The 23,195-nt window shown below is 39.1% G+C and overlaps 1 protein-coding gene across 2 annotated transcripts; it reads right to left on the bottom strand.

Moving 5' to 3' along the window:
* Positions 1-451: 451 nt before the first annotated feature.
* Positions 452-23,126, bottom strand: MGARP (mitochondria localized glutamic acid rich protein). Of its 2 annotated transcripts, none has more exons than XR_015803380.1 (6): positions 22,921-23,126; positions 21,427-21,530; positions 20,286-20,388; positions 15,819-16,127; positions 3,553-3,675; positions 452-1,874 (listed from the first exon to the last, which is right to left on the bottom strand). XR_015803380.1 is itself a non-coding variant. In XM_088164146.1 (6 exons), the coding sequence occupies exons 1-5, from the start codon at positions 23,003-23,005 to the stop codon at positions 3,629-3,631; spliced, it is 648 nt and encodes a 215-aa protein (XP_088020272.1). In that variant the 5' UTR covers positions 23,006-23,126; the 3' UTR covers positions 452-1,874; positions 3,627-3,628. The 2 variants fall into 2 exon arrangements, 1 of the variants encoding a protein (XP_088020272.1); XM_088164146.1 differs by having other exon boundaries at positions 3,627-3,675.
* Positions 23,127-23,195: the final 69 nt, after the last annotated feature.

Below are 23,195 nucleotides of genomic sequence, written 5' to 3'. Positions count from 1 at the left end.
TGTTGTTACTCTAAGAGAATCAAGTGCTGAAGCATGCTGTGCTGCATGTTCTCTAGTTTTTGGGGTTTTTTTTAATTAAAAAAACCTAAGCAAAACAAAAGCAAAAAAAGAGAAACTCTGGAATAAAGCACGCGTAAAGGCTATTTTGAGACTCTCACATTATTTTGAAATTGAAAGGATGAAAAGCTTTGGAAATCACAGTTTGTGATTCAATCATTCAGGCAGCTGTTCCAGAGGGCAAACATATTTTGCCATGTACCAGAGCAGTTGCAGAGATAAAGAGACATTCAGAAAAGCTTACCATTTCAGAAACCCTACTGTTAGGTGCAGTTAAAATAACTTTTTTTACTAGGAATTAGTGAAATGAAGAAATAGAACATTTAAGTGCATACATCCATCACAGCATGTTTAATGTACAAGATAAATAAAGATAAACTATTACCCAACAAAATATCAGTCTAAGATTTTTATTCCAGTAGCTTTGTCTACAAAAATTGCTTTTAATCACAGAGGCTTTATCCTTTAAGCAGAAGGGTGTGGTTTGTCTTCTTGAAGCTCAGTAGCCTGCTTTGGCCTCTGCATTATTCCAGATATCCCTAAGTAGGTCCAGGAGGAACAGGCTATATTTTTGTTGGAACACTATTGTAATTTGCTTTATGATGGGAGAAGGAGCACGTGTTGCTTTGTGCCATGGGCAGGAATGTCCTAATGCTGTCATTTCCCTTTCAACGTTTTCCAAACTTCTGCTTGAAGAGAAAGGAGTCAGACACACCTTATGAAACACACTTTCTATATAAATAGTACATAATATACCTTATTTGGCTCTGGTTTAGAATCATTGCCATTCTGTGATGGCTGCAATGGGGTCTCAGTGTTTTGTCTTGGATGCACACTCGTGCACGTAGCACAATGGAGGGTTGGGAGCACAGTGGCATACGAAGCTTTTATTCATAATAAATGTATTTTTTAAATAAGCTAATACTGAGAAAACATGGTTATTTAGCTATTCAGCTCTTTCTCAGTCCCTAAGAATTCCTGTTCATTAGAACACCTGTTGCATAGCCCTTCACAGGGGTTTTGCTCTCTGTGTGCAAGTGTTTAGAGCCAGGCTTTGCCATGGCATAAAAGGCTTGTGATTTGTACCAGCTTGAAGGTTTAGACCAAACCTTCTGCTATTTTTTGATTGTCATGCTGTAAAGTACCTACTGCTACTACTTGTGAACAGGATTTCTTCCCAAAGCAGGAGCCTTAAAATGTTTACTCCTGGGTGTTATTGTGCAAGGAATGGTAGCATCTGAAATGTTTATGCAGGGGGAAAATTAGATCATGTGCAGCCAGATGTCCTAAGTTTACAATCACAAATCCAAACTCAGGAGCAAACACGTTGTTATTTTCCCTGTGATCCAATTTAAAAATACTAACAGGTACTTTTATAATATTTTGACTTGATTTTAAAGCCTTTCGCTTACATTTTAGCACGGAATGTTACAAAGGTATAACTATGCACAACAGCTCGGACCAAAAGTAAGAAATCAATGTACATAGCAAGACAACAAAGACATAGAAGGAGTTCTTCTGGCATGGTTTAGTTAAGTCTACTGCTTCTCTTAGCACATGTATTTAGGACATGCTGAGTGGCTTGGCTGGATGCTACACTCTACAGCAGACATGTTAGTCACAGAAGCGTTTCTCTAGGCAGCATAAATCATCTCTTGCAGCACTGAACACTGGCCAGCATGACCAGTGTGTGGTAGGACAAACTGCACAGTTCCTTTTATGTCTTCAAGGAAGAGTATGAGGTTTCACACAGGAATCAGCTGGTTGATTGCCACAAATATTTGCATTAAACTTCCCAAAGGCATCTGCACTGCTTACTGGGAAAAAGAAAAAAATAATATGATTTAGAGGAAGCGACAAAAAATGATGTTTAGCAACAGACACAATTCAGCAGGTCTTTTTCTTTGCAAGCATTCAAAGCACACTCTCAATTTGCTCTGCAGGTTCCCAGTTAAGTGAATTACAGAGTACACACAGCACTGATATGTAAATCATGCTTATCTGATGGCATAAGTGAATTCCCCTGCATGCTGGACTTCTACAAATAGTTACATGCTTAACTTTAAGCACAAGGTAAACCAATTGGTTTTGCTGAGATTACTGATACAAGGAGTTCCATAGCAGCGTCAATTTGGGTGCAATAACCACACCCAGTGGAATGGCTGAACATCTTTACTAAGGCATACTCTGAGTATCAACCTGGGGCTTTATCTGAGGATTTAATCCATTACTATTTCTTCTATCCCTTCACCAAATAATCAGTAATTAAAAAAAATAGTTAACTAGATAGTGATTTGCTTCTCACATCAATGTTCTTTTAATTTCATTTTCTTTGCCTTAAATTCCTTAAAAAGTACAATGTGTTTTAATGCAAAGTCAGAGTTAAGCTTCATACTCCAAAGTGTTTACAATCAAACACAAAAAAAAAGAAAAAGAAGAAAGAATTTTTTCCTGACTGGGAATGCAATGTGTTTCTAGACTTGTAAATTGGTCAAATGACAGCCAGTAATCTTCCAGCATCAAGTAGTAAAGTATTTCATAAATCTTCTTTCCTCTGCCAACAAGATGAAATTGAAACTCAACAAGAGGCATTTTTGTAAACTTTTGTTGCTATACTCATATAAAAAGTAATTTTTTTGTCAAGCAGTTTAAGCAGAATTGAGTGGACCGGTACACTAGAAGGAGATTAATCTATTTTTTCATCTATTTTCAATTTATTACACCAGAGATGTTTCCTATGCCTTGCCTTCCCTGCCACCCCACCTTTTCAGTTACCATCTCTGCCTTCATTAATTGAGTTGGCTATAGAGGGTATTTGTTTTCTAAATCAAAATCTGGAATAGCCACAATTTGTAGGGTTGTCAGATGTTTACAAAGAAAAATAAATATTCCTAACTCAATTGCCTTCTCTATACCACAGCATTTCTGTGTTCCAGAGTAGAGAGAATTTCTTGGTTATTTGTTTTTCTGATGTGGCACCCTCAGGTGTCTTTAGCTTTCAATTTGAGCAAAAATAAAAACCTTGAGAGGCACACGCTTGCAAATTTTCTGACAATTAAAAAAAAACCCACATGAGAATGACACTAGCAAAATAGAAAATATATTATATTCATTATTTTTCATTAGCACAAATTGAAAGTGCAGAGAGACTAATAATGAAAAAAATTATTTAAAATAAAACAGTTCAGAGGGCTATTGCTTTATTGTATAGAACAATAATCCACAAGTCCAATAGCTGTATATCATTTAAACCAAATATCCAAAGAACGTTTTTTGCCTGGAAGAAAGCTACAACTTTCAGGTCTTCATCCAGTGTGCATGGGACTAAGATAAAGCTATAAATAAATACACAGCATGACAACTGGTATAGGATTTGCTTCCCAGTCTCTAAAAGATTGCTGCAGTAGTTCTTAAAGAATAAGAAATACTTCAATAAAGTTCTTTTTTGTTGAGAGCAGAAACACAAATTCACCATAACAGTGCATGTGCACTTACCACATGCTGCCACTAACTAAGAACAAAAGATAGGTGAAGAGCAGAAAACCACATGCTGCAACTGTACTGTGTACCTTTAGGGCTCCTTAGCAACTTCTTCAGTTGTCTTCTCCTCCTCGGAAACTGAAAATGGATACAAAACACCAGTGAGAAACACTGGAAATTATTTATTCAATGACAAATAATCAAATAAGTTGTTTCCCTTAGTCCAAAGGATCCTTGGACTAAAGGGATAGAATTTACAAAGCTGTATTAGGTATGCAGACATTTTTCCTTTTAGCTTTTTAATTCTGATTTTAAAAGAGTTTAGAGGCCAAACTTCTAAACTCCTGCTTAAAATCTGCACAGTGATTATTTTAACACACTTTTTTTTTTTTGCATTCAATTGCATCATTCAACTTCAATAGCAACATGAGATTGTTTATGGTTGCATCAAAGCACTGCAAGCTTTATTCATACCACATGCACTATATGTTTTTTTACACCAATGCAATTTAAGAAAATTCTGTCTTTCAAATCGAGACAGATGTTGAAAAGAAATGTGTTATATGCAGCACAAGGAGAGTTTCTTGTTCTTAATGAAGTTCACATCCATCCATTTCCATTCCCCATCATAAATGAGGGTGAACAACCAAGGCTCACAAAGCATGAAGTACCTGCCCAACATATAGGCTTGAAGTAGCTGATCAACAGGATCTATCAAATTTTATCATGCAAATAAAACTTTGCAAATGGAATTCCAGGGAAAGTCTGCCTCTTTCCAACCCTGGGGCAGTAAACCTATAAACTGGAGCTATTTTCATGTATTTGGACATAGGCAAATATTCTCAAATGTATATATTATCTCTTGCAGATACTGTTGCTTTGTTTTCTGATTTCTGCCAAATTCATAGGACATCATGGGTAGTTTTAATGTAAAAATATTCTAGCATCAGGCTGAAAATTCAGGCTGCAATTCCATGATTTCCAACTAGCCATTTTTCAATACTCCTTTCAGCATAAAGCAATCTGTCTCTATAAAAAGCCTGTAATAGGCAATATTTAGTAATAGAGAACTGAACACATCAGCCAGCAGTTGCATGTTAAATTTTACTTGAGTAAATTCTCTTGTACCCTGTTCTCCTAACCATCCTGCCAGAGGTCTCCATCATCAAACTCTTCAACTGCCCAGGAGGAAGTTTGTCTCTGACTTTCTTGTTTCATCCTATACTAAGCTACATTAAACACAGCTAAGTAAACAGCTTCTTTAGGGGTTCAATAAATGCAGTAAATAGGAGTTTTTTAGAGCTAGCATCCCATACCTTTCCTCAAATATCACCTTGCAGCTAGTTAAATATAGCATATTCTGAACATCAATCATTTCACTTTTCAGAATGCTTTCTGGATTCTGAAGAAGCAACAGAAAAAGAAATGCTCAGGAATTGGCACTTTTGCCTTTGGAGGGAAGAGCTATGCAATAGAAATAGTACATTTGAAATTTGGAACTTTAGATATTTTACAGCAAGCAATACTTGATGTAATGCCATGTATTCACTATGGTAACAAGCTGCTGGGTTTCAGTTTGTAACAAATATTCAGCTTATATTACCAAAAATTCTTTCTCTGGCTGACAGTATTTTTATTTTTACTTCCTTGTGAGTGTTTTAATTTCTTTTGCTCTAAGAAGATTAGATCAGCAGGCAACTAGAGGGACCAACATGGTCTTTTCTGCTTTTTAACAAAACCTCCATTTCCTTTGGATGGGAACTGTGTTTATCTGTCATCTGTATGAATACCTGCCTTGAAACCAAACATTAACCACTTGTACTGAAAAAATTGTCTCTGGTCTGAATTATTCCTTTTGGCTATCAGAAAGGCAATCTAATGCAAAACAAAGTGGATTCCTCCCAAGGTGTTCATCCATGTCTCTGTGGAGTAGCTTCACTGCCTAAAACACAAAGGGTCTTGTGGCAGGCATTGCATTTTGAAAACCTTTCTGTAGAATGGGTGTAGTATGATTATATACACAATTTTCCTTGGCTAGGGCACAAATCCCCAGCTGGTGTTTGTATCCAAGTGGCTTTTTCATTCATCCCTTGAGCTGGAGTGGCTGGAGTCCCATAGGAGCCTCCCTTCCTGGTGCCTGGTGCATACTGCCCAAGTGTCTTCTGTTTTGGGCACCGTGAAATTAGGGAAGTCTCCAACCTCCTGATGGATACCCAGAGCATCCATTTGACACCAGAACAAATCTCAGCCAATTTTTTGGTGGTTTGGACACGTCTTGGAACAAACACTCTTATTCCCTTCACAAGGCCAGCACATTTTCCCCTGTCCAAGGGAATTGCTGTGACCCCAGGGCAAAGCCAGATGAATGATGCCCTGGAAAGGTGAGAGTGAACCCCTGTCTATCTCAGATTTGGGACTGTCACACGGGTATTTCTGCATGAGGAACATCAGACATACTGCCTGAGTCTCTCACATCCTCCCCTACTCATCAGCTGGTAGCATGATTTAATTTAGGCATTTCTCCTTTGTGTTTCCCTGGATGTTAAATTTAACCCCAGTGCTATTCACACCCTGGTTTTTGTGGGTTTGTTTTGTTTTTTTTTTAAATCTGGGTGCACTTCATAGTTTTCAATCCAGTTTAATCTCTTGCAGTTGCTCCATGTAAAATCCTGCAGCAACACCCTATTTCATACAAGATACTTTAATCTCTGCCTGGTACAATGGTGACTCATTTTCCATAATCCTTGGGTGAAGGATTTTCTGTCTGTTCAATTATTGCAAAGTTGTTAATAAGCCTGTCATGAACTCTGCAGCAAATAATGCATGTAACTGAAATCACTCCTAACTTTTGTTAGTTCAAATACTAAAATATTAAGCTTCTTTATTTTTTAAAAATGGTTGTAGAGAACTTACAGCATCTTCACTGGCTCTGTGTTGTTTCCTGAATGATTACTTTGAAAACCTGAGGTCCCTGCATTTCTTCATGCAGTGATGATTATGATCCATTTTGTCTATTTATGCCAGATTTCTTACAATTTCTACAGTCTGTAACTGAACAAAATAATCTGAATTGTGCAACTGCTTCTCTGCAATGAGGACACATGGTATTTAATATTATGCTTTCCACTGAATGCCCAGCTGCTTTATTATCCTTATAGAACAATACCACTCCAGGTCCTTAACATCTTTACCAAAACACCCACTTGCATCCTTCCTGCCAAATGGATCTCAGTCAAGTGATAATTCCATCCTGACCCATACAATTTAAAGCCTGCCAAAAATTATTTCGTTTCCTTTCAAATCCACAAAAGTGGGGTTCATTGGGCTCTTTCTTAATTCTCTGGGAGAAACTTACCCCTGCACACATGAATCCTTCATCAAAAGCACCAGAGTTTAATGGCTTCATAATTTTCCTACTTCATTTGGTGTATTGTGCTTTCCCCCATCCTAGTAGGATATAGTACTCTAGAGAATATACAGAATATTACTCTAGAGAATATACAGAGTATTACTCTACAGTGTACAGAAGGTATACTTCACAATTTCATACAAGGTATTATATCTCAGCCTCTGTGTATAATACTATCTTTTTTTTCCCTGCAAAGTAGATTTTTTTTTCTTAAGCATTTTCACTGGTTATTTGTCTATTTGCAGTTTTCTCCTGGGATAAGTAGCTGCATCCCAGTATTGCTGGCTACAGCTTTGTTCAGTTTTGCCAGGCATTTATATATACCATAACACCTACAGGTCTGAATTAGGAGCTTAACTTTCCTGTGATTTCAACAAAAGACAATATAAAAGAACTTCAAGCCTCAGAGGAATCAAACTAATCACATTTACTAGCTGGAGTCGAGGAGTTTTGCATACTGCATCAACAGCTGTTGCCAAAGCACTCAGAAGGATTTGGACACACCAGGGATTTTTGAGGGGAAGCATCCCCACGGTTAGTTAGAGCCACAACACACATCCACTACACATCCATCAGTGTACAACATCTGTGCAACACCCACTGCTGACAGGGAATTAACAGGGAATCCCAACCAAAATACTTCCTGCTCCTGCCCAGGATAGCTACAGGCACTCCCAGGCAGCCCTATCTCCTCTGCTTTAGGAGATAACCATTTGGAGAAGAAATGCATCCTCCCAAATTGCACTTGCAGGAACAGAACACCACTGGGCAACTTTACACATGCACCTAATGCAATACCAAACCATTTCTGTTGTGGAAACACATCTGGCTTGAGTTGGATAAATACAGAAAAGGAAATTGATTTTACAGACAAAAGAAAATTGTGCATTTGTTTTGAAAGCTTGTGTTTAGTTGCTTGCCTTTTTCTTTAAGTGCTGAACTTGCAGCCCTGAGAGTGAGTGCAGAACTAAACACTTCTGTGCACTTAGAGTAGAAAACAGTCCAAATACAGGGTGATTCTGCATGCTCATGATGGTCAGTTTGAATTGTGTGAATATCTGTGAGCTCAGCATTCTCCCAGCAGAACAGAGTGGCAAGATAAGCAGGGACTTGTGTGGCCTGTGTGACTGACTCATCTTAGCTGCAGCTGATAATAAAAAATAACACCCCCACATTGACTTTCTCTTGCTAATACTAAAGGAAACCCCATGCAAGTGCATTGACTCCCAGAATCCAGATCCAACTGCTTGCATAGCCTCTTCCCCCAAAGCCTTCGAGTTTTAAAACAAGCTTCCCAACTTTCCTGGGGCTGTTTTTATGCAGAACCAGCCTGGATTTTTGTCTGGGATGTAAAGCCCTAGTGCAAAGTTTGGCCAGCTCACAGTGGCAGTCATGTCTTACCACCACGTAGAAAACATGCTGTGAGATGACCTTGAAGCAAGAGAGTGGAAGAGACATAAACTAATTTGTATGCTATATTTTTTAACCTTACTGGATTTTAAGTTTCTACCTTGTATTTTTAAGTGGTTTTCTAAGTATGTTTTCCCTTATTTACAATAGAGATGAAGAAGACAGCTGTTCCAGATTTTTAAATGAAAGCTGTATTCAGTCTTTTCCTTGCTTGGGGAGAGGTGGGGATTCCTTCCAGCAGGACAGAGGTTTTATAACAAGACCATACAGGACAACTCCAGCCTTCTCAGGAGTACAGCCTGTATTTCTTCCCTTAGTTTTGCATTTCCTTACCAATACATTTAAAGCTAACATATTTTGTTTCCAATCCTAATTCTTTGATTCATTTAAAAGTGATCTTTCCAGTTAGAAACAAAAAAAATTTAAACAGGCACTGGTATCCTGCAATTTTTAAAGATATTTAAGAATACACTTTTCTGCATGAATCATTTTACTTAAAGTATCCTTCAGTATCCTTCATATGATGATTTTTTTTTCTAGGCAATCAAGATGAGGCTGGTATCTGTAATGCCAAACACCCGGTTCAATTACTTCAAAAACATTCTTTGCAGAAGAATTTGGTTTTATAAAGCTAAAATAATACAAGTTAGCCAGCATGATACAGATGGAATCCACCTGGAGCACGCAAACCAAAGCTTGAGCACAAAAATAAAAAGGCTTTGATATTTCAAGCTGCCTTTAACATAACCAACATCACACACTAATTCCAAAGAGGGGGAGGAAGGGGAAAAGTAATATTGAATTGTGAAATTAAAAACAGTATTTTATTTACAGTCTTTTAGAGACCATCTTACATTAGAATGGGATGCTTTTGTTTACAGAAAGCTTCCTCAGTCAGGTCCATTGAAGGACTCAGGATGTCCCTTGAAATGTTAAGATAAGCAGAGCAAAAGAATCCCAGTTTCTTTTCATAATTTTTATATCTGGTAATGGAAAACTAGCAGTGGAGTAGAATTGACTTTTAAAAAGTCAAATTCTGCCACGTTTGGAAAGTAATCCAAGAATTTATTTGAGAAAATCTGCAAAATAGAGCACAGGAAGCAGGAGCACTTGGCTCACTCAGATCTAATCCAGGGGAGAAGACAGCAGTAGCAGCAAGAAACTGTGATTCCCTTTAATAGCATATACTTTGGTTCCATCAGCCTTAGGGAAAATGGAGAGGGACATTGTCCCAGGTCCTGAGGTGGTGATGACAGCTAAGGTCCCCTTCCATGCTTTCACCAGAAGCCACCTGTCACCCCAGGCAGGGCTGGCTTGGGTTCCACACCTCCTCACTCTGTTCATGGGGGCTCAAACCACATCAGCAGGAACAGGGGGAAATAATAATCACTGGGCAGTTTGGAACAGAATAGGCAAAACTGTGCAGCTGTCCCTGGAACATGACCAAGTGCTTCAGGTGCCATTGGCCAGGAAGATCCAGGGATGCATGGAGGGATGCAGTTACCCACCAGGAACATCCCATCACCAGGAATGTCACTCAGGACCATCTGAAATGCTCTCACCCTCCTCCATGGCATTTTATTCAGTGAACGTTTAGGATTTCAACCAGCTAGAGCAAGTCACCCATCTCACTGCTTGGAAAGGGAAAACACTTAAGACCTAAACATTGGGCTTAAAAAAAAAAAAAAAGGTAGCAGGTGGTTGACCACAGACTAATGCCTCTCTACAACACTGTGAAATCAGCACCTGGAAAAAACAGTTCTAAACAGAGTCAAGGAAAGAACAATTACTCAGAAAGGCACAGATTATTTTTCAGTCTGATCGTTCCTATCCTTGAATACCCAGGATAGGAACTAGTGGCTGGCAGGGGATGAATCGTTTGTGGAAGCAGCCTGGCCTGACTGTGCAGTTACTGGGACACAACAGGAACCTCAGCCCTCCCTCTCTAGAGCCCATGGACACCAGAACTTTAGTCCCCATGGCATTCCAGCTATTCCATAGGTTGTGCACAGACCAAAGGCTCAGAGCCCAAGGTCTTTGGGAAATTGATGAACAAAGGAAAGCTGGGATTTCTAATAAACCTGCCATTATACAAATACGACATCTTCTCCTTTTTGCAAGCCATCCACCAGCAATCCAGATAGAAATCCATGAGGTCCAGCTGAGAGCCCAAACCATGGCATTATGAAGCCCGTTATTAAGAATAAAAATGTTCATCACTCCATACAGAAAGAGGAACATGTTCAATCAGCCGAGCACATCACAGGTTGTTTGTGCCTGATGTAGGTCACTAGCTCCCAAGAAAAGCCTCATTAGTTCCTGCTAATGACCAGAAGACCCCCTTGAAGAGAGTTTATTCTACAATCCATGCTTTAAAAAGATTCAGAGATGCCCAAAATGGTCACAATAAAAGCATAAAAGTGCATGTCACATTAATACAGAATAATTCATAATACCTCATAAAATTTCAAGAATATTGTTTTATATTCTGTGGAATTGTAGCAATGAGAAGCAAATCACATTGTTTGTTTGTTTGTAACATAGAACATTCTTTAGTTACTGATTGGAATGGATCACAAAGAAAACTAGCACAAGTTAATATAAACGGTGTGTATGAAAGCACCCTAATAATTTGATGTATTAAATCCTTCAGGAGTTCTAAAAAAACTTCTAATTAAGACATTTTCTTTAACATTCCTTGTACAAAGTAATGCACCAAGTTTTATCCACTTACACAGCTTTTAAAGGAGCAAAGTTGTTTGAAAAGGATGTTTTTCTCTTATTTGGGCAATAAGAAACACTGCCCAAAAACTAATATCAAAATCCTCATCGTTCCCATTCTGGTTTGAACTACCACCACAGGAAAATAGTAAGGGGTGCCTGTTGCTGTCTTTTCTCTAAAGTAAGAGACTAACAGTATTCCTGTGGTGGTTGTATTTACAGGAAAATTTCAAACACAGGTAATACTATGTACAGTAAATTAAATGCTAACAGATTTTGTTGTCCAAAGTGAGTTGTTGCTTTCCAATTTGAATACATATAGTTATTTCAAGGTTCTTTTTAAGTCTTGACAATGAGCTACTAATACTAGTAAAAGCAGTGCATCTATTTTCTCCTTAATAGAGATATTCATTTAGGCATTATTATTCACTATGTGTCCTTCTACCATTTTTGAGAAACTACTTTCCCCCTTGTTCTAGAATAGACAAATAGGAAGTCATTTATTTTAGGCAGTTCTCCCCCACTTACTTGTTTGCACTCCTAGCTGGGAACTTCTAGGGTTTTTTCCATTTTACCAAAATCTTCCTCCCCAGTGCATGCTGTAGAATTCTCTTTTTGGCTAAGCTGATCAAAACTGAACAGTCTCTCCATGTACCAACGGGGGTCTTCAGAATTTTTTTTTTTCTAAATATTGTTCACTTTCTTCCAACAGAGATTTTCCAGTTATGCTACCATGACTCATCTAAAACTCAGTTTTATGAAGGAAAAGCAGGAGGAAGAAGAGAATTGTGGCCAGTGTATGGCAATCATAGAGATATAAGTGCAGCAGTCCAAGAGACAGATGAAAGAAAGTGATAAATGTGAAACAGAAATACCCAACAGAAGTTCCAGATACAGATACCTCCCTCGTAGGATAGTATTAATGTAATTCAATTTCTTAGGGCCTAATTTAGCTAGATCAGTCTATCATAATGAGTAAAGAGAGAAAAAGTCCTCATTCCTCCATCTCACACAAACAGATGCCTGCAAGGATGTGTCTGTTCTACTGAGCAACGCCATTCTGAAAGCCTCTGAGTAAGTATGAGCAACTGCAAATCACTCTGAGGACTCCTCAATAATTTCCTAAGTACTGACAATGTCAGCAAAGCCAGAATTTGGTAACTTACCAAGCCAGGCCAGCGTGCACTGATTGTATCGGGTGCTTTTGTCTGCCTGGCATCACTGTATGATGGGGTCAGCACAAAAGCCCTGTCCCAAAAGCAGCAACTCCTGCCCAGAGCAGCCTCCATTTGTTTCTCTAGGCTGCAGACAACTGGCATTGTAGTGGGTTTGGAGCTTAGCATGGAAAACACTGGCACATTCACACACTAATCCTCCCCAAAATCAGTCACTCGCTCAAATGGCCTTGGAAATAACAAACAGAGAAGAGACCATGCCCTTCAATACTTCCAAGATTAGAAAGAAACCTATGCTAGAAGAGTCAGGAAGAAGTCTGGAAAAGCACAGTTTGGGGCTAATTGGTTGTTATTTCAGTTGATAATGCCAAAACCTCAAGCCTCAATACCAGAGTTAGAGAGAGTTTATGGTGGCAACCCAAACACCAGAAGTCACAGATGCAACAACCTTGCCTAATCCAAATAGAAGTTTGCCAATCTGTGAATTTTACAGCATTTGGTTTGTCTGAGAAAAACTTAATTTATGGTCCCAGACACAGAGTACACTAGAAGGAGAACAACAGGAATTGAACCAGCACTGGGCAGTAACCAAGAGTGACAGCTCAAGCAATAAAAAGGTAAAGAAAATTAGAATTTAGAGGAAGTTAAAACCTTGGGAACAGAGTAATATAGTTGAGTCCATATTTTGGTAACAGTATTTCACAGAATTCCAGATACCAACAGTGGATTGTAAATTGCTTGAAGCAAGGAGGATCTTCCAGGCAGGTACAATTGTTTACTGTCTGAAATGGAGATTACCCTCATTAAGTATTAAGCATCCATCTCTAGGGCTGGGTTGGTTTTTTGCTTGTTTGTTTGTTTGATATCTGTTTTGTTTTGGGTGGGGTTTTTTTTGTATAATCATACATTTACATTATCTGTATACAGGAGCTGGAGACAAGCATCCCTTCACAGCTTGCATTTCCAAACATTAGAGAAAGCTTTATAGATTGAAAGAAACAATGGCATTTGAAAAACCAGAGGTTCACTGGTAGCAATAAAAATACTTACACCTTCATCTGCAGAAGTAACACCAAACTGCCAACAAAACTAGTTAAAGTTTCTCTACCTCACTAAAAGTGGAGCTATGCTTTTTTTTCCCCTCTAAATGGAGATAACAGAATCATAAAGATGGTTAAATCCAAAACTGAAACTTATATCCAGAAGGATTATAATTAGAATTTTTTTTTAACACAATGGCTGTTGGCTGCAAGTAGACACTGAACAAAGTGGTACAGAGAGAGCAGAGAAACTTTTGAAACAAAGCCCCATCTTCTTGTGAGCATGATGCCAGGATGAGGGAGCAGGGAATGATAGGGTGACCTGGAGCAGGAGCCTGTCCAGCCTCCCAGGCCAGGACTTGGGTTACACTGGGTGTAACCTCATGTGAGCCATGGCAAGGTCCCCAGGGCTCACCACCTGGGCACTAGCTGTGCTCAGGAGCAAGTTACAACATCCCAGGAACACTCAGGCAAGGACAACACTCCTTTGCTTCAATTTCTTGACAATTTTACATCCCAAAGGTTTGTTTCTGCTATCTTTACCAGCCAGACAAGAATAACCACTGCAGCAAGGCTTGGTAGAGGGCACCTGGGATGACCTCAGACTCCCTTACAACTTTCAGCATAACAGAAGTCTGGTTCTAGTGCTGTTTTCTTTAGTAAGTATGTTGCCAGAGACATTAGATCTAAGAAATCATTAATTTCTAAAGTGCTCCTCCACTTCCAGATTACACCAGCAGGAACTAACAGTTACAAGCCATTTTTCTTCTTATCAAAAATAGTGATCACTAAGTACATGACATCAACACATCCAGAACGAGATCCTCAGACTTAATCACAGAATCATCATAGAATGGTTTGGGTTGGAAGGGGCCTTAAAGACCATCTCATTCCAACCCCTGTGCCATGGGCAGGGACACCTTCCACTAGACCAGGTTGTTCAGAGCCCCATCCAACCCGGCCTTGAACACTTCCAGGGATGGGGCATCCACAACTTCTCTGGAAAACTGTCCCAATGCCTCACCACCCTCACAGGAAAGAATTTCTTCCTAATATCCAACGAATTTATGCACCATGTTTCTCAGGGAAGACCCTCTTCAATAAAATGGCAGAAATATTTACCATACAGAAGATCCTACCTCATCCAAAAATTAACAGTTATTCGTAGCTAAGCATGTGAAAGGAATACACAACCACTTCCAGACACAACCAAGTGCTTATGAAATTAAAGAGAAATTTTGCAATTGCTCTGTAAAGTAATAAATGCTCCAAGACATTTTTAAACATATCTCTTAATGGCTCTAATTCACTAAATTTAACATACAACAGACTGCTTCCTTTCTAAATGGTCTAAATATTCCATAGAAATGGAAACTTTTAGGGCTCTAGGTATTTTAATTACTACCTTATATAAATATTTCTATTTGTAAGCAGTAATAGTCACTGACAAGGTATTTACTTCTACTTTCTATATACTGTATTACAGCAGATCAGACTAAGTATTGTTTTAAAATGTTATTTGTAATAGATTTTTGCAGAGACAAGCAAGGAACTATTCACACTTGAATTAAAATCACATTCATACCTAGACCTTTCATAAAACCCAGCAATTAGAAGTGCTGCACTATTTCTCAAGTTCATTTGTTAAAAAGGCAATTACAATGCATCCATTCCTCACTGGAGTCACCAAGGAAAAAAGTGAAAATCATTCCAAATCTGTTACACCTTTGACAGTACTATGATAAATGCCCATAAATTAGCAGTCAAAATACTTTTAATCTCAGTTTGACCTGTTTTAGACATATCCTCTCAAGATCAGTGGTAAAAAAAAAAAAATTAAAAATACTTTAAAATCTGCAGAATTAAATTATAATCCAGTATCTTGTGCATTTTATGGATAGTTTTGCATTTGTACTATTGAAATTTTTTAAAAAGCACAATGAACCGAAATATTTCAAACACCCTGACAGCTCAAAAAACTGAATGTTTTGCCACTTATAAATGGCATGGTTTAACAACAATTTGATGGTTTATTATGTTATGAAAATTTAGCCTAATATATCCTTAAAATTGAGACCATGACATCATTTTCTTTGCTATGCAAGATCCTGTTTAAGTTACATTGATAGAACAGATATAATTATTCAATGTGAGTATCTTTGGAATGGCTAGTGAACTAAAGTGTTTAGATTCCTTAACAAACCCTTGAGAACTTGATCACTGAAACAACTGTTTAACTGATCACATTATATACTCAGCATAATATCTTTAAAAATAGGATGGGGTAGTAAAATAAACATTTGCCTCCACTTGTTTTAGACAGTAGCTCTGGTGCCAGAATCAGGACGCTTTTAGAGACACTGATTTAATAAACTTAATTACCCTATGCTCATGATATGTCAAATTAATGCCTGAATTTGTTTTCATTGCCACTAGGAACACTGATGTTTGTTCTTAATGTTCTGTAAGAGGCAGAGCTTTAGAACTCACAACACACACACTCAAAAACCACATTCATAGGTTAACCTTGGACTGCAGCAGCTTCTGAATTAGCAGCAAGTTCCAAATTAGCAGCAGCTTCTGAATTAGCAGCAGCTTCCTGCTGTGCTTCCTCCACAGCATGGGATACCTCTGGAGCCAGTAATTCACTCTCTCCTGTAGCTTCTGGGGATGCCCCAGAAGTCTCATCCTGTGCTGTGGGTCCAGCACTCTCATCCTGTGCTGTGGGTCCAGCACTCTCATCCTGTGCTGCAGGTTCAACAGCAGCTGCTGCACCAGCCTCTTCCACGGCCTTCTCTGCTTCAGGGACTTCATCCACCTCTTCTCCATCACCTTCTAAGGATTTATTCAATACAATAAAGAGAGTAAAATGCATGCATGCAACAAAAACTTCACCAACTACTTTCTATCATCATCCTCATTTAAATGTAAAGTGGGAAGCTAAGATTTGGGATCGGAATTGACAAAAAAAAGATCAGTACTTAATCCCCCATAATGTCTAATATAACATCAAAAAACTATGTTTATTCGATGAGGAAACCATATTCTTAATTACTGAGTTTCATAACACATTTCAGTGTGGTAAGAAAAGAAACTGGCTTAAAGCAAGTGTTGGGGGTGCAGGGAAGGATAACAAAGGACCTTGCCAAGTGTTGCTTCAAACCACTCTGCAGAAAGGGCCAGTGATGGTACACACACAGGTGCCAGAGGGAGCATGACTCTGTGGAATTACCACGTGGGGAATAAGACATCTGGTCTTATATAAGTAAGATTTAAGTGGTCAGAGCTCTTTTTTTAAAGATATAACCACTTATGATTGACTTTTTTCTTTTTACAACTCCCAACTCTCTTTTAAAGACTTGTTTATACTACTCTGGGTCTGAGTCCTTAGAACCTGAAAAACAGTGTTTCCCAGTCATGCATCACTTCAAATTCAGCTGAGGCAAGTCATGAAAAACTTACAGCACAAAGCAGCAAAGATGCTCAACCACCATGCAAACATGCACTAAGAAAAAAGTTAAACACCAACTGTTCATCACAAGCTCACCACTAGAACCAACTCACCATGAGAGAAAAACAGAACTGGAAATAGAGTTTGTAATACAGTGTAAACTATGTGAGAATTGAAACAAAAGAGCTTAAAGAGACATAGTCAGAGTTTGTTTGACTCTTTTGTATCTGTTTATAAACAAAACAGATCAGTTTTATTTATTGGTCTTCTTATGCCAGTGAAAGCCTATCATTTTGTGTTCAGGTTTCAAGACAAGTCCATTCATTGTTCAGGAAAAATCAAAACTTTGCATTATGCAACCTGATCATGTCCCTTTAAGAAAATACTATTAAAAAAAAAAAACTGAATTCATTACACAAAGAACAGGCTAACAGCCAAGCTCAGCATTCAGTACACTTTATTGGACAGTCAAATATAGAGTGCATTAATTCAGAACAGCCAGCTTCTCCATCTCAGAACTGCCTTCTACAAAGCAGATTCAGTAATAAGCTCAATATGGTTTGGCCTTGCAAACATAGGTAGTTCTTTTAAAGTCTCACAGGAATGGAGTTTTACAATGGAAGGTATAAAGTCATCCCAAGGTAGGCTGCAATGTACTCAATGGTAAACGATTGTCCTTTGTTTGTATTTAACTTCCTCAGGTTTGGAAAGAGATTTCCCTTGTGTCTGGAAAGTGTAAAAGCAGAGTATAGATTAGAAAGTCTGGAAAGTGTAAAAGCAGACTACAGATTAGAAAGATTGAATCAGCTTGCAACAAGTTAAAAAGAAAAATCATAGCTAAAAAAAGAAGGAAATCAGGAATAAGCTTAAAGGACACAAACAACAAATGGAAGACAAAACTCAGTATTCACTAAATAAGCAAGCAGAACATCCTGCAAGCCAAACATCATTTTACATTCCAAATGATGTCCCAGATTTTCTACTGCTACTTTAAGTCAGGCTTCTTCCAGGGACTTTTTAAATCCCTCCGTAATTTGAGAGTAGCTATCAGTTTAAAAGAGCCACAGAAAATTTGCTATCAGATGTCTTTCTAAATGTCTGTTATCATTAATGAAAATACCATTAAATAAAATTTCAACCCTCTCAGAAACAAAGAACCCTAGAATGATTGTTTCTCTTGTTTTGACTGACTTATTTGCTATGTACAGTTCTCTGTAATAGAAATTTTGGGTTCAGGCATAAGGGGAGAATTTCCCCCCCATAAGAAACCACAAAAATCCAATTAAAAGAATCTCTGATCAGTTGTTCTCCACTATTAAGTTCTTCCGCCTAGAAAGTTTTTTTACCATAGGCAGCAAATATGCCATGAACATGCTGCTGGGCACATTGCTTTTCAAACCATCACTTCATATGGTTAGCAACTCTGTTTTAGAGCTTATTTTAAACTTCATTTAATGTGCCCCCCCAAAAAATATCAGAATACTTTAAGAACAGAATTTTTAACTGCTCTTATCAGCAATGCTTACTGTGAAAAAGTATAAGGTCTGACTCTAAAGAAAGCACAGGGAAAGAAACTGCAATGGCACTTCTGGGAAAAGCAATACTATGCTAACACTCTGTGACAAGATAAACACAAAAATATGACTCTGCAGGGAACAGGAGAAAAAGGGGAGGAAGAGGAGTATTAACTCTTTTGAGAATGCACACAGAGGATTCTGTAGGAAAAGCAAGAACAGAATTGATGCTCGTTCTTAATGTTCTGTTCTTTTGGGTGTACACAGCTAGGAATGAAGGATTTTTAAAAAGGAGCTGATTCAATGGTGGTTTTGTACTGTGAATTGGAATTAGCTACTCAGAAGTCCAACTAAAAACTGGTTTGAGCATTTATTCAGAAGTCAAATATTGAAAATAATATAGGAAATAAGTTTCTACTTATTCACTGTATTCAGTGAATGGCCTTAGAAACAATATGGACTTCTTACTATCAATAAAAAGGGAGGCAGCAATCATCTGCCACTGGTTGTGGCATTTATGTGACTTATTAAGCAGCACAAAGCAGCAGATGATGGGATGTCTGGAGAGTATCCAAAACCAGCTGCTGACCACTCAGAACTATGGGTATTTCACTCCAGCATGTGGTTAAGACAGGGCCAAAACTCAGTACCTTGCAGCAGTGCACCTTAAGAGAAAAGAGGGAATACACTGACATCGCTGGGAATATGTTGGAAGGTTTGCTTAATGCTTCTCCACTCTCCCAGCTATGGCAGTCAGAATGTAATAAGGGTAATCCTCACTTCTGCCCTGAACAGCAGGAGACCAGGTCCCTAGGAGAGATCTACTTTGGTCCTGGTCACATTTTTTATTTTAGGGACAATGAAATATTGCAAATTGTGGCTGAATTCTCAGCATTTACTTTAAAAAAATGAGTTTTAAAACTATACTGTGTTCAGCTGCTTTCTTTTTTGGAAATTAAGGTATTTTACTACTTTAAATCTTAAGAGCTGTGATTTTAAAGTTCTGAAACTAAAGCATGTATTGTAGAAGTTCAAGGCTAACAACTCCTAAAGAAATAATTCTAGAGGTAGACAGTTTATACTATGTTCTCACACTGAAAACAAAATTTAAGCTCAGGATACTTTATTCAAATCTATTATTTGTGTGCATGCAAATATATTAAATCAATTCCCTAGATGTCAGCATAAAAAAAAAAGAAAAAGAAGAGCTTCAAGTGCTCTTCAATACTCTTCAAGTGGCTTCAATACTTTATTTTTTAAATAACAACCAAATAAAAATATATAAAGGTCCTTAAGAAATGTTCCTAATTGCTTTTCCTAGCAAGGCCATGCTTGCCAAAGTTCCACCTTTTACATTAATGCTATAACACTAATTGATGTAGACAGGGACAACATTCCATTACAAGTATTTGAACTAACAAGGTCTAATTATTCAAGCATGAAGAGCTAAGTAAGGATTTGCTATATATTTAGGTAATGCCTGCATTTCATTTAACCCCAAATTAGAAAAGACAAAATCAAAGCTGTAGGACAAAAAAATTGATCCAAGTTAAAATATATTTTTAAATGTAGGGGGTTTTTTCCCTATTGAACTGTATTTCCTGATGGCATGCACACTGAATCCAACCTGTTGATTGAGAAAAAGATATTATCTTCACCCCCCCACTGAAAACAAAAGAACAAAACTGATTTTGACAGCATTATGTACTCAGTCAAGTTTCATTAAGCTTGCAGTAAATCAAATGCACATTATACAATTAACAGTATTCACACATCAACTCTTTTATCCAAAGAGACTCCACAGGTGGATCAAAGACCAGATTCACTGCCTGAACATGAAGGCCACTACCAAAATTTGTGCAGCAGCAGCTTTGTAGCAAAACAACACTGCACAACCACCTCTGCCTTCACTCCCACTCACACAGTTCAGACAAGGACTTGGACAGTGCTAAAGCCTGATTAAACAATCTAGAAATCTGTTCCAAATCCTCATGTACCCAGAGAAAAAGAGAGAAGAGCTCAACTCACCCTTCCTTGACCAAAGATTGCTTTCCTGCCCCTCGTCTCTCTCACGAAGAGCATTTGTGTGTTCAATATATTTGCTGCGTGATGAACTGACTACTCTGTAGGCCTGAAAGGGAATTATACCTGAATTTACAACTACATCCCTACAAATACACCAAAAACACAAGGAGGGGAGAGGGAGAAAAGGGATTTTAAACAAGTGTTGCTGCCCATCTTAAAATGCATATAAAATTTATCCTAAGCAAGGTTAAAAGAAATTAACAATCTGCTATACTAATATATTTATGTATTTCATATTTCTCCATTGTTAGAAAGCAAATACGATATACCATGCAGCTTTTGAAGTGCTGCAGTGTTTCAGGAATTTAAAACAGTGTTTTAAAAGACAAGTAGATTAAGATTTCTATTTTTTGTAATGTGGTAAAAACATGACAGCAAGAGGATATGTTATTCATCACACGTTTGATATTTTGAACAAATAGCTACTTACCATTCAAGAGGATTATTTTGTGGGACAGGGAAATATGTACACCTCTGGGTGTACATCTCAGATCTTGGAGGAGAGGGGTAGATGTAAGCTATAAAATGGAGGCTTTAGGGATGTGAAGCATAGACTCAGATATATTTAAAAGCAGGGAAAAGAATGGCTACCAAAATGCTTAAAAACGTAGATGCTTACAAAACATTAACATGCTTTCTTGAAGTAACTAATGTTCTTCTTTTATTCGTGCTCAAATTAACCAGGTTTATATCTTCCCCTTGCAGCTTCAGACTGCTTATTTCACATCTGCCTTGCCCACTTTGAGATATTGCTAATGTTTCTAGTTGGCAAGACAAGGCAAGGGTTAGAGACAGGTGCCTTACTCCATCTTTGCACACACTCATTTCACATAGTTTTGAATATGCTTTCCACTAAGAATGACCCAGCACTACTTACCAAAGTAACAGTAAAACAGGCAAGAAACAGGCTTTCAGCTTCACCAAATTCTCTTAAGCTGATTCCTAAGTTAGGCTGCACTTAGCTATATGCTCCAGTATCTACATTCATTGACAGTTTGCATCTTGACCACACTCTTTAACCCAGAACACGTCTTATACCATGCCAGCTCAGAAAGCACAAACAGCTCCATCCCCAAACACTTACATAAAATAAACCACCAAAAGCAGCAACACCAGCAAGGAGATAGATCATCATGCTGTCTCTAGAAGAGCCAGGAACACTCCCAGATGACATCTGGCGAGGAGGTGCTATAAAAACCATTAGGTAAATTGATGCAAAGTGCTGCTAAAATATGATCACAAACAAGAATGATGGAATCTGAATCTGTACGGGAAAGGATGATTCAAGAAGGTTATAAAACACAGAGGTACAGCTTATTGATGTATCCTACGACTGAGTAACCCAGGGTGTGGTGCTCAAATGAACTGTCCATGGCTGAGCTCTTCCTAAGAGATGTTTTTCTGTGAACATTGTCTGCCATCAGCTTCCAAGTACTGGGCACAGTCTATAAAGACCAAGGAATGTTAAAAAAAAAAAAAAAAAAAAAAAAAAAGGAATGTAAAAAATTTCCTGACCAAGGTAGGTAAAATAATTAATCTGTCCTTATTCCTTATGATCAGCAGAAGTAACGAATTCTCTCTTCAGGTTAATAACAGGGATTTTTTTGAAAAACTTTTTCATTTGAATTCATATTCCTTCACTCTCAGACTGTTGACACTTTGATACACACCCTTCACCTCATGAATTGGCCAACAGGGCAGAGAGGTAGCATTACATGGTTTTTTACCTGATTTGGTACATATTAATTCTAACAGCAGTGCTACCCATTTATTTGTTATAAACTGATTCTTACTACAGTCTTGGTTCATCTCAAAAAGAGACAGCTCGTACATCTCAAAGTCAGTCTCGTACATCTCGAAAAGAGACCCATGAAAAACACGTAATTCTTTTGGTCAACAAAGCTTTCTTGCTGAATTTTGTGACTTGACCCCAGATGAGAAATGTCGCATTGAAAAAGCGCTCATGAAAAATAAAATGGCTCTGAGCATTGCAAGTGACAGCTGCAAAAATAATCGCAACGTCAAAACACTGCCATTGTGTTCCAGATTATGTTTAGCATCATCTGTCTCATGACACACTTCTCACACTGCTCTCCAATAGCCGGGCATCCTAATGGATTTCCGTACATTTATTTTTTCGTTCAGCAGCAGCGTGTCCTTAACCCTCTCCCCCGGGGCTGCTAGCTATAGCAGCACAGTGCTCAGCAAGCTGCCAGCGCCCAACACGGCTGGCAGATTTTTTTTTTTGCCACTGGTTACACAACCCGTGATGCGCCAAAAGCCGTGCTTGCGGTACACCGGGTGTGCTCCCGTTCCCTCCCGGGGCCGGCAGCCCTGCGGAGGCACCGCCGCTCCGGCTGCTCTACTGGGGGATGTGGACCCCGCTATTTTATACTGAAGGGAAGGCAGCAGCGTTTTGCCGGGGGTTGGGGGTCCCGGGTTGGGTCACGGCGGAGATGTGAAGCAGCCAGTGCCGGAGCCCAGGATGCCCGAGCAGCCGTGCCCAGCTCCCTGTCCCGGCCCCCGCCCCGACCCCCGCGCCGTCCCGGTGCCCTCTGCCCGGCCCCGGCCCGCGTACCACGCTGCTTGAGGCGGCTGGCGGCGGCGGGAGCCCGGCTCAGGCGGGAGGCCAGCGCCTGCGAGGCGGCCCTGCAGAAGGACATGGTGGTGGCGGAGCGGCGGGCAGCGGAACGGAGCCGGCTCTCGGCTGCTCGCTGGGCTGCGGCGGCAGCTGCGGTGCCGCCTCGGGTACCGCGGGGGCGGGCCCAGCCGCAGCCCCGCCCCGAGCACCTGCACCGGCCGTGCCCCGGGGATGGGACGGAGCGGAGCGGAGCCCCCGCCGCAGCGGGAGGA

This window comes from Sturnus vulgaris, chromosome 4, assembly GCF_052056855.1.
Source record: "Sturnus vulgaris isolate bStuVul1 chromosome 4, bStuVul1.hap1, whole genome shotgun sequence".
Lineage (NCBI taxonomy): Eukaryota > Metazoa > Chordata > Aves > Passeriformes > Sturnidae > Sturnus > Sturnus vulgaris.
This window is presented reverse-complemented; position numbering and strand designations above follow the sequence as displayed.